General features: G+C 36.7%; 1 protein-coding gene across 14 annotated transcripts in view; it reads left to right on the forward strand.

Annotated features, from left to right (window-relative positions):
- The window catches only part of Bcas3 (BCAS3 microtubule associated cell migration factor), a 478,038-nt gene that overhangs the window by 115,776 nt on the left and 349,687 nt on the right, over positions 1 to 12,575 (forward strand). For all 14 annotated transcript variants that reach the window (XM_040749387.1, XM_040749386.1, XM_040749389.1 and 11 more), the window contains exons 12-13: positions 4,744 to 4,914; positions 10,400 to 10,493. In XM_040749387.1, coding sequence (XP_040605321.1) covers positions 4,744 to 4,914; positions 10,400 to 10,493 — 265 coding nt within the window. The remainder of the gene's footprint in view (positions 1 to 4,743; positions 4,915 to 10,399; positions 10,494 to 12,575) is intronic.

Genomic DNA, 12,575 nt, shown 5'->3' on the forward strand with positions numbered 1-12,575 from the left:
ATGCCTCTTACCTAAACACAGAGAAATATCCAAAGATAGCTTTAGTTTTCTATTTATAATTTAAGGATAAGTAGTTATGAGCCATTTATGGTGGTGTACACCTGTTGTCTCAGCTTTTTGGCAGGCTGAAATAGGAGGTTCACTTGCAACATGGTGATTCTCTTTCTGTGTCTGAATTGCTCAGACACAAATATGACAGTAAATAAGATAGAATAGAGAATAAACACTACAGTATTAAATAAAATAAGAACAGTAAGATTGTGCCTACTTTTTTTTTAAATGATGACGTTACCTTGATTTAAAAAAATTGCTAAGATCATGAAAAAACATCAAACTAGAGTTAGATCTGGCAACTGGTAAGTAAAAATATAGTAGAAAACAAAAATAGAATATATCATATTCCCTGTGGAGTAATCCTACAGTATGACAGTGCTTGTTGCTAAAAAAACAGTGAGTTTTGTTATACTTAACAAAAACATGACTGAACTCTTAGTAAGTAAAGATGGCTAGTCCTAGTTTTGGTTCTATTTCTGTCAGTGTTAATCACCTCTGCTGGTTCTCACTTATGATATTTTGTTTCTTATTCTTCAGAATTTACTCTTAAGATTTTAAAAAGCTCTATAGCATACAAGAAGATGTTGACTCTTCTATTGTTACTCTGCCACCTCCCACCACACACCACAAGATGCAGCATCACAATAACATAGAATCGCAACCACACAAGGCATCCTGAAAGCCACCAGGTTAATCTGGAACTCACAGGGGCCATCCTGACTCAGCTTCCCAGGTTGTTATAATTATAGGCATGTGTTACCTTGCCCAGCTGTATTGTATATCCCTTTATGTTTCAACCCAAAGAATGAAAGGGGCCTAATCAGGTAGAAGCCCTTGGCAAGGCTAATTCCTATACCTGACTCCCTACGTCCAGAGATGTGGTGTCTTCTCCAGGCCTGTGTACCCCACCAGGATGCCTGCATTACCTTGTATTTGGGTTTTGATCTTCCATCGCTTTACTGTCTTGACTAATGTTCAACACCTGCTGCAATATTTCACAAAACATCTAGAGTATCGGTAGATTTGTTTAACTAGCTTATTATGATGGGACTTAGAGTATAGTTAATCTGTGGTGTGTGTGTGTGCACCTGGGACCAGGTGCCTTGGGTTCCCAGAAGAAGTCTGAGGATTCACTGGAAATGGAGTTACAGGCTATTGTGAGCTGCCTGATACAGGCTGGGATCTGAACTCTGCTCCTTAAAGAGCTGTGCCCTTAACTGCTGAGTCATCTCTCTAGCTGGGCGGGTGTGCGCGTGTGCGCATACACACACACACACACACACACACACACACACACACACACACACACACACTTTTTTTTATTTATTGATTTAGTGTATATGCGAGTATGTGCCTGTGTTCCATGGCATGTATGAGGAAGTCAGAAGCTAGGAAAACACTGCTTAAACGGTTAACCAATAATGATAGAGCCCAAATTCAAATCTAGAATTCTCTTTGTCCAGATATGATCTTTAACCACTGTCATAATCTATTTTGCTTGTAATTTGTTCCTATTGACCTATGGGTCAGGAATACAAAACAGATACCTGGTTAGGTGAAGATGTACCAAAAATTAAGAACCTTGGCTGTGTATGGTGCATAGGTCTTTCAAGAGGACTGTCCCAAGGTTTAGGCCAGTATGGTCTACACAATCAGTTCTGGACCATCCATGGCTAAAGAGTGGCAAATGGTCTCAAAAGTAAAACATTCCTAAGAATGTTAAACTGTAAAGTATACTTAAATAAGATGATCAGCAAAGTTCTGCCTGCTGCGTTCAAGCACAAAGATAAAACTTAGAGAAGTCTAAAACCGAGGGGGACAAAAACCCACAAATCAATTGCAACTGTTTTGTTTTGTGCTAAAATCTCAAACTGCAGTGATTATAAAACACATTAGTGTTCTTCAATTAGCAGCCAAACGTTTGTTTCAATAATTCACAAGAAACGACTTACACCAAGTCTGTTAGTGTTGTCGAGTAAACCTCTGAAGGACCCAGGGAACCAGGCGCCGCAGTATTGATGCAGAGCAAGCAGGAAGCGTTATTAACCTCTGAGGTGCCCCAGCTGCTGCAGGCCCACCATCAGTGCTAATGGAGCCATTCCCACGCAGAGGTACAAAACCTTTATTAGCAAGACCTTTCATAGTGAAAGTGTCTGCTTGTGTATCCTCTGTGTTTGCCCCTGAGCATATCAGCTCATGCTTTTATGCCAAAGAATATGAATAGAACTGGGGCACATAAAAAAGCAGACAGAAACGTAGGAAAGCAAGTCACAAGGCAATTGTAAAAGTCACCAAGAAAACAAGAGGAAGGCAGTGGATTTCAGTCATGTTGTCATGAAAACTCGATGTGTCTTTGGAATTAACAATGACTATTGGTAAAAACATCATTTCTTTTTTATTTTTCTTAAATAAAAAACATGTTTATAGTCACCAAATCTTCAATTTGTGTAGTAAGTAATGAGAGTGTAAGAATCATTGCAGCCACCTAAATTAGGGGTGTCTGTGAATGCTTTCTACATCAACAAAGACTTTGCCTGAGAATGGTCATAAGTGAGCCAGGCATGTTGGTGTAGGCCTTTAATCACAGCACTCTGGAGGCAGAGGCAGAGGTAGAGGCAGGCAGATCTCTGTGAGTTCGAGGCCAGGCTGGTTTGCAGAATGACTTCCAGGACAGCCAGGCTACACAGAGAAAGCCTGTCTCCAAATAGTGAACCTAGTAAAAAATGTACAGTCCTTCTTAAGTTCTGTATCATGTTGGCATGAAACACATCTCCAAACACTTCTACAGTGAGTAGCAGATGTGATGCTTTAGAACTCAAACACCTCCTCACTTTATCTAAATAGCTTATGCATACTTAGACTGGATACAAAAATACAATGAGAGCAAGGCGCTAACTGGGAATAGAGAAAACATGTATGGAGATAATAAATTGAACAATTCTGCACAATCTGAAATATTCAAATTATTTAAAGGTTCTTCAATCCCTGATCATTTTGCCAGACTGCTGTCACAAATTAGTACTGTTGCACTAAGGCGGCTGACCATGTTACTATAATAAAGTGTGAGAAAAATCCTTCACAGCCTTTAATCCTGTAGACGTAGTGTATGTTCCCTTCCCATGCAGGCAAGTCTGTCACAGGGTCCCTTGTCATTTTGAACCTTTCTCTGCCCTATCAGTTGTCTCTCCATCCATTAGCGCTAATGGTGTTGCTCTCTCAGAACTGTTGTCGTTAAGTTATCAGGTAACAAGAGAAAACATGGCCATTTTTATTAAATCAATTGACCACAGTGGGGAGAAAAGACATTAATATAAGACTGTTAGGAGAGAGCTAGTAAGCATAAATCAAGATTTAAACATTGTAATCAAATAATCTCATTTGAACAATTTCTTAGCACCAGCATAGAAAATTAACCTCTCTTACAGTCTACATAAAGAAATTCAGGTTGACCATTAAGGAGAGCAGTGAGAAAAATCTAAAAGTTTAAACATTAATTTCAATCGCTAGTCTGAAATGAAGAAAATGTATAAATTATTATTTCCTTTCTAGGGCTCCAAGTATCTATGTAATAATATCTTTATCTTTGCAGTAGCATAGTAAGAAAAAAAGACAAATAGAACTAGATGTAAGTAAAAGACCACTAAGAAATACACATGCATGCATGCATGCATGCACATGTTAGATCATGTACCCTATTACAGGTAAGGTTATTTTCCCCATAATTGTTTCCCCACATGTATTCTTTAATGTGTCCATGATATGAGCTGCTTGTTCTAGCTTTAATGTGAAGAATCTCCTTCAAAAATTTATTGGTATAGTTTTTTTCTCTTTTAGCTTTTATTTTCCAGAAGAAAAAACAACTGTTATGTTAAGAACATTTTTGCTCATGATTTCACTTTTGTTTTTCTTTCTCAATACAGACTGAACCTAGGGCTTCTGGCATGTGTGGCAAACTCTCACTGAGCTGCGGTCCCTGCCCTAATTTTTATTAATATATATCAGGGCAATAAGTTGAGATTTACGAATAAGAAAAAAATTTGCAATAGCTTTACTAACTTGCTTTAAGTGGAATAATGTACCAGAAACACACCATATTGGATTGCTTCTTCCCACAGATAAGAAAAAACCTGTCAACTACACTTCCTATTTGTGTGATAATTATTAAGGAGGGAGAAAGTCGTTCCTATCATTACTCTTAGTGTAGAGTATGGATATATTGTAGAATTTTAATCTTTTCCCACTTAGATATTCTGTCAATGTCTCAGCCTTATTCTTGGTGAATATAAAACTTGATACACAATATTTAAAACACATTATCACATTACCAACTCTTTTCTTATGTCATGCATTCTAAAATGTGTACATTAAGGAGATGCAGTAAAAGAAATACGTATTTCTACCCTATTAAACAAAAAAGCACTGTACTTGTAATTATTGTCATTTAATTGTGGCATTATTGTTAGCACACTGATGTTGGTACACCATCAATGACATTTCCTTGAACTCATGTTAATTTTTCTAAGGTTTGAGATCATGTTGAATGGCAGAATGAACATCTTTGATGTTTATTTCTCTATAAAATACTGTAAGAGAATAAGGACTTGGAGCTAGGAAATTGATTTGAGAGAATATTCCTGTTTAGACTGTTCATTTTGTTGTAAGTCATATATTTTCTCTTTTGTTATGTAGACATTGAAAAGTGGCCTGACGATGGTTGGGAAAGTGGTGACTCAGCTTACAGGTACATTGCCCTCTGGGGTGATAGAAGATGATGTTGCCATCCACAGCAACTCAAGGCGGAGCCCCTTGGTGCCAGGCATCATCACAGTCATAGACACTGACACAGTTGGAGAGGGCCAGGTAAGAACTCCAGATGCATGACATTTGTGTTACCTGTAGAGCTTGGGCCCAGGTTAGAGTCAACCAAAAGGTAGTTTTGGAAATAGGAATAATTTCGGGTCACATTTTTTTTCTCCCATTCAAGGAAAACAAGGAACATTTTCGACTTACTGATTCAATTATTTGATGCTTAAAACCTAAAGGGAAAGCTGAAGAAGTCCTCACTCTCCTGTCTCAGATCATGCACTTTGTAAATACATTTTCTTTCTTTTGGCTTTTGGAAGACATTTTACTGTTGCCCAGGCCATCAGTGGCAATCCTCCTTCCCTATTGTTCTGAGTGCTGAGGCTACAGGCAAGAACACCATGCCCAGCTAACACACTCCCTTCTAAACATAAAAAGCAAAAAACCAAAACACATGGAAATTGGAAATTGCAGACCAGCAAATATACATGACAGTAGCCTGGAGAATACCCTGCATCTTCAGACATTGTGTCTAGTTAAGAATCATTCAGAAGGGGTGGTTCAGTGAAACACAGAAGAGAATTTGCCTTTGTGTCTTATGTTGTTTGTAAGATGTTCAAACCTTCCCCCACCTCTTCCTTCTTCAGTCAGTCATGAAATTTCATTCAAGTTCTAGCCTTTAAAATAGATTTCTGGACAGACATATTTTTAAGTCTTGATACTTAAGGTTGTCTTTATAACAAATATAATCTAAAATGTTTATAACTAGAAAGGAAGTAGGTCTATGAAACACGGTTAATGTTGAACAGGTATTCATTTGCTATTCAGAAAAAATGATTAGAAAATTTGTCAGTTTCTGAAGTATCGACCTGTAGTATTGTATGTTCTGTGGAGGAACTGGCTTCTACTATATGGGCCAGCATCTTGATGAAAAATTACATTTGGCAGCTGCTTGTGTGCTATTTCCTGTAGAAGGATGGAAAGGCACTTTGAGAAAGAGTAGACGTTGGTGCAATTAAAAGAAAAATTCTTTGAAATTCTGTGATCGTAAATTTGGTTCTGTTTTATTTAAAATTTAAGTAATAGTAATTGTCTGTTTCTTCTTAACTTTCAGGTTAACAAAAATACATTATATGTTTGTATTGAGTTTTTTAAAAAATTATGTGCTACCAAACTTTTCTATTAACTGTTAGGACAGAGAAGGGGAGGGGAGAGCAAAGAAAGAGAGAACAAACATGAATTGATGTGGATAGGCACATATATTCTTTTCAAACGTCATCTAGATATTATACCTTTAGTCCCAGCTACCAGCATTTGAATCCTGGATTTCAGGGACCATCCTGGAAAGCAGTCAAAGGATGTAGGAGCTATGGAAGGAAGGAGGGAAGTTTTGGTTTTGTAATATGGAAATAAATGCGTTATAGATTTGGAGTTGCAATAGTTTATCATTCATTAGTGAACAAATCAAAGAACCTTATTAAGACTTAAACACATGAAAAATGTTTTTTCCACTGTTGTTTGCCATCTATTTATTTATTTATAAATCCTACAACAGGAAAGAGATAGGTGTTGAGGAAGTAAAGAAGAGCTGTCTTTCCTCTTTATGAATCTGTTCTTATAAGACACCTCTGTTTCAGACAGTTTGAAGAACCAAGCTGTTTTATTCTGCAGAATGTTAAAGGGCATATCACCCCAGAGACTCACCGGTCCTATCTCATTCCATTGCTTTTTAGCCATCTCTGCCATGCTCTTCTTCCTGTATACATCTCAGGAGTTACACATTGTATTCTGTGACTTAAATCCTCCGAGACTTGACTATAGTTTCAGATTCACTCTGGCAGCATATAAAGTCTGATTCACCATCTTTCTGTTACTGTATTGATTAATTTGATTTAATGGTGATGGGATCATTGCATGGTAACTGCATTAAGGAGGGATGGATTTAATTGACTTTGTGTCCATTTTCATCTTTGTTACTTTCATGTTTTATTTAAAAGCATTTCTTGACTGGAGAAGTTAAGTGGTATGATTTGCCTTTTACACATTTATGTAATCGAAGTTAGCAATGTGGCAAAACCAATAAGTGAAATAAAATACTTCAGAACAGTGGCCTTAATCTTATCTAGATTTTGCCCCAGACTAGGTATTCTTATGCACCTTGTAGTAATTAAGGTGTGTTCTATTGTTTAGTATAGTTGTTGATCTGAATTCACTCTGTTTAGATAAGTGGCCAGCTCCTACCGGAGAGTTATTTTGGGCTAATTATGGTATTAGTGGGCACAATGATGAAGCACTTCCTAGTGTGTGTAGTTGTCTGACTTTGTGTGTTCTGTAAGGAGAACAGTCATGGCACCTTGAGTTTCCTGTATATCAAGACTAATATGTTTTCTGCTTGAAGCAATAAAGTTTTTACTATTTCTACGGAATTGAGTGAACATTATTAATTGCCTTAGTTTCTAATCACATTTAACAGAAATTGGACAAATGACAGAGCTATTTCACATAAAATTACTTAGATTTCACCTGCACATCTCATTATAAGGAGTTTGCAAGTTAAAACTACATACTAGACTCTGAGAAACTCAAAAGTTTGTGAGTATAGTCTATATTTGCATCTGTTCATTTCGAAATAATGTATTGTCATCCCTCAAGCCTAAAGACATCTCATTTTCTTCATTTGTATTTGGAGGGTACATTATACTTACTTATATATATATATTTTTTAGGCAGTCTAATTTCTGCATAGACCAGGCTGGCCTCAAACTCAAAAAGACTGCCTGCCTCTGCCTCCCAATGCTGGAATGGCCATGAATACCACTGCCCTGTTACTTCCTTCTTTTGGCAACCAATAATATACTTCTCCACTCTTGTGTGAATTTGAAAATGCCACAGAAATGGAGTCAAATGTTGATGGTTTTAATGTTTATTTGTAGAGTAATCATTTCATCAACATTCTTTTCACATATTTCTGTCGGAATATAGAATGAAGAGAGTCTCTGCTAGAGAGACTCTTACTTAAGTTGGTCCATTGGTGAATCCCCAAATACTTGTATTCTCTGTAAAAAGGTCAAATTGGCAGGAAAAGTGTGGGGATGCTGTCCAGTACTGGCATTCGGAGGTGTTCATCTTCTAGTACTTAGGACTATACAGCGATATTGCCAGCCTAGCCCAGAAGCCTTTCAAATGATACTCTGAATATTGGGCACTTGCATTTGAAATCTTTAAAAATAGGGAAGAGAAGGACAGAAATGATGTTTGAAGAAATGACAGCCAGTTGTAGTGGCATAGTCCTTTAGCCTCATGAGTCACAAAGTAGAAGCAGGAGGCAGGTCTTAGCCCAAAGAGATTGCCTGTGAGCTTGAGTTACACAGCAAGACTTTCATCCATAAATACAGAACACACAACAGAAATTATCCAGGGAACAGAAAGCGAAAAGATACATACATGTTTCCCTTTTTTCATTTTTTTAATATTTGGAGGACTGTTAAAGAGGACATATTTGTCAATTTTTGAGTTGGTATTACACAGAAGTGTGATATCTCTCTGGAGAAAATATGCATTTGACCAAGGGCCCACATTTTACTAGAATTGACAAAAGGGGATATTGATATACATATCATGGTCTGCTTAGGGACCACTAAGAAATTACTAGAAGCAGTAACACCCAAACCTTCCTGCCTTAACCTCCCAGGGATTTTAGGTGTATGCTAGGACCCTCACTAAGCTATTTTTTTTTAAATTATTGTTTGGATAGCCTATAGTTTTGACTTACTGAAGTACATAGCATATTTAACGTCTACTATATTAATGATCTTTGTGTTACTCCGATAAGTAGAATCAAATTCAAAGGTATCTAGAAAGATTAGCTTGAAAGCCAACATTTTTATGAAAGTAATTTATGTAAACATTAATAGTATTAGAATAGTTATAATCTTGTATGTCTTTCTGTCTGGCTTTCCTGTGCCTGCACCTACATGCTTGTCATGTCATACATGTGGGGTCAGTAGACAAGTTATAGATGTTAGTGCTTCCACTGACCCTTAAGTAGTCAGGTTTGTGGGACAAGGACTTTTAACTGCTGAGCCTTCTTAATGCATCGTCAAAATAAATTAAGGAGATCTCTAAATATTTGTCAGTAAACAGTGGATTTGTAAATCATTCCAACGCCAATCAAAGATGCTTAATATAAAGTATTTTGAACTTGATAAAGATAAAATGTACTGTTTATCGTATTATGTGTAACAAAATGTAGATATTTCAGTGCTTACTTGGAGAGGAAGGTATTCTGAACTTTCTCCTTAAGAAAGAAACCCAAAGAAGATAACAGTATATAACCTTAAAAAAAATGGAGTGCTGGGTGGAGATGTCACATACATGCCTTTAGTCCCAGCGCTTGGAAGGCAGAATCAGGCAGGTTTCTGTGAGTTCAAGGCCAGCCTGGTCTACAAATTGATTTCCAGGGCAGGTAGGATTGTTACACTGAGAAACCAAGGCTCACAAAACCAAAACCAAAGGAAGAAAGAAAGAAAGAAAGAACTCCCCCAAACCAACTCTCTTCCTTAAATGAAGAACTAATAATCTGAACATAAATGAGAAAAATAATTTTTAAAAAATCACAGAAAATAATTCTTTGAGAAGATTGAGTTCATTGGCTGAAGTAGAGGTCTATCCAGAGCAATATGACAGGAAATTTAAAGATAATAATTGAAGACATTTTATAAAACAGATTGTTAAGATAGTTTATCTAGTATTATGTAAATTCATTGAACTGTGAAGTTGAAGTCAGTGATCTTTATGGCATGTGAATTGATCCCAAGTAAACCTGTCATGTCCTTAAACCCTGCAATAGTCCATTCCTTTTGGTGCCTTTTAGGTATATAATTGACTGTATCTTTGAGGGTCAGGGATACTTTTGGTGAATAATTTGAGCACCTGTAAATATTTCCAACATTCCTATAGACTACAGTCTTGTTTTGCCTCCAGGCTGGCCAGGAATCTTGCCTCATCTTCCAGCATTCTGTAACATGGTAGAACAGTATTTTCAAAGTATTTCTTTTTCTGCTATAATCTTAAAGTTAGATCACAACTCAAAATCCATGATGGTTGCTGCCAAGCCTGATGACCTGATTCTGATCCCTGAGATCACTTAATAGAAAAGAACTGCTTCCTTCAGAAGCTATCCTCGGACCTATGCTATGTGCACACTGAATAATATATTAAAGTGTAAAAAATACCAAACACAAAGCAAACTGTTATGTATCATACTCCATTATTTTTCATTCATTGATCTCTTTTTAATAATAGGGGAAATAGTGAATTTTTCCCCTCAGAAAAGTCTTTCTACATAGTAATATTAAGTGGTTGGTTTTAGAGATTATTCATCCACTGTGAGTTGTGTATCTGGATTTCTGAAGTGGAGTTCAGTTGGATGAAAATAACTTCAGTGCAGTGTAAACATCTTGTTGAAGAATTGAGGAGTGTATGGTGTGTCCTCTAAGCCATTAATGACTAAGGTTAACCTTCATCCTTTCTTTTCCTGAAGGTGCTTGTTAGTGAGGACTCAGACAGTGATGGCATTGTGGCCCACTTCCCTGCCCACGAGAAGCCAGTATGCTGTATGGCTTTTAATACTAGTGGTAAGTCTTTTTTTTAAACTATTTATCTCATGAATTTCCTAGCTAATACATTTGGAAATGTAAAATCTGTAATCAGGCTGGGATTGGGGAGATAGTCCAGCATAAAAACCCTTGCTGTGCTGATCAAATTCTGCTGCTAGCACCCACCAACTCCCCCAGGGGATCTGACTCCCACGTTAGGCCTCTGTAGGTATTATATGTATATGTACAAACCACACAAAGAAACACATGGTACATGTGTATCATAAATAATAATAGGACCAGTGATCTTTGAATGACTAAGTGTACAATTCATTCCACCTTGTTCCATTCAGAACTATATTTTAATTGTCTGTAAACTGATGTTTGAAATGCTGCCATTAGGCAAGCAGCACTCCTGAAATCACATCAATTTTTGCCTTCTAGTCATGCCCCAACTATCATTATTGCAGACTAGAATCCTAGTGTACCAGAGACACATGTTCTTTTATTTTTCTACATGACATTGTACAAACTTATTTTTAGTTCTTTCTCTCTGTCCTCCTTTCGTGTACTTCCTGTCTGGTTGCTCCTAAGGTTTGTGATGATGACTAATAATAATAAAATCATGGAACACCCTACTGCCTACTTTTCCTCTAAACTTTTTTTTTAATTAAGAAAATACTGACCTCTGAGCTAGAACAGTAGTTTTGATAGGAACAGTTCTCATCAAGCAAGAAGCAGCCAGTTCTTACTATAACAAACAGAATGAATGTCGGTTTCTTGGTTGGCATTCTGTGCTGGGTAATGTTGACATTGGTGGGAATGAGTTAAGTCTAAAATACATGATTTCTAAATGAAAGATGAAAGTAGTGTTTGTTTCAGAGCTGATTGTTTCTTTGCAAATTTCTAGGCTTCAGGTCCTGCTCATGTAGGTGATGTATCTGAGAATCTTAGCATTTTTTCTTATTTTTCAGAAATGATCATATCACTCAAATTGATGGGAAAGATCTGTTTTCCCCCATTTTAAAATATAGAATGATAACAAGAAAATCATATTGAGTACTTTTGATTAATCTCCCTCCTGATATCCTAATTAGTCATTTTGATGAAGAGAGATTTTTATTATAGTGGTGGATCAGTAAGATTGATTTAATTAAGATAGACAAATAGCTATTGAAATTCTCTGAATGTTGGGGGAATTAAGTTAAAATTGGAGACATGCTTTGAAAGTTTGTTTGCTTGTTGTGTCCCTCGGTGTTGGGTAACCAGCATGACTCATTCTAATTCTGTTATGTCCCCTTTCCTTTGGATTATTGTGTAGCTCATGTCACCCCTCACACTTATGGTTTGGGAAGCTACCTGTTCTTCTCTTTATGACGTTGCATTCTACAAAGAATGTACTGGTGTAAAGATAACCAGTTACCTCCATCACTGTTCGCAATGAGTTTTCTGTGGTTTCATTTTGAAACCTCTGTCTTACCATTTGCTTTTTGACTTGCATGTATGATAAGATTAAAAGAGAAATATTTACTTTTCTGTGTTCTTAGAGCATTGTGTTTATAAGTATGATATAATTTATTTGGAGATGATCACTTGTTTAGATACTCCCTTTTGGCTAGGGATCTGTTGCCATTGAATGTCTGGTGCCTCCAAGTATCTCAGTGTATTGACATGCTTATGGAATATTATTTTTAACTTGCCCCAGCTATAGATTCGTGGCACTGCAATTTAATCTCTATTCTGGAAATAAAAGAGACTGATCAATATTAATATTTAGGTTTATTTTGAGGTCCTAGAGATTGAATATGAACTGGGCTGCTTTGTAATTTACTTACTTTGATAAGTTCATGTGTTTCGAGCTTCCTTATCCTGGTTTCATATAATTTCATAATAGTCATCTGTAAGGCTTGTCAGTATCGTTGAAATACTTCACAAGGAAGCTATTGACCCAGATTGGCTGATTATTTCTGAGTCAGTGTTCTTCTGAAGTATTTGTTACACCTGTGATCTTGATATGTGCTTTCTTGTAATTTTGCTTTTGTTATGTAATTATCTTAATATTGAATGTTGTTGGAAGTTACTATGCACGCAGGCATGCACACATTGATCAATATTTATTTG

This window comes from Mesocricetus auratus, unplaced genomic scaffold (genome assembly GCF_017639785.1).
Source record: "Mesocricetus auratus isolate SY011 unplaced genomic scaffold, BCM_Maur_2.0 Super-Scaffold_100007, whole genome shotgun sequence".
NCBI lineage: Eukaryota > Metazoa > Chordata > Mammalia > Rodentia > Cricetidae > Mesocricetus > Mesocricetus auratus.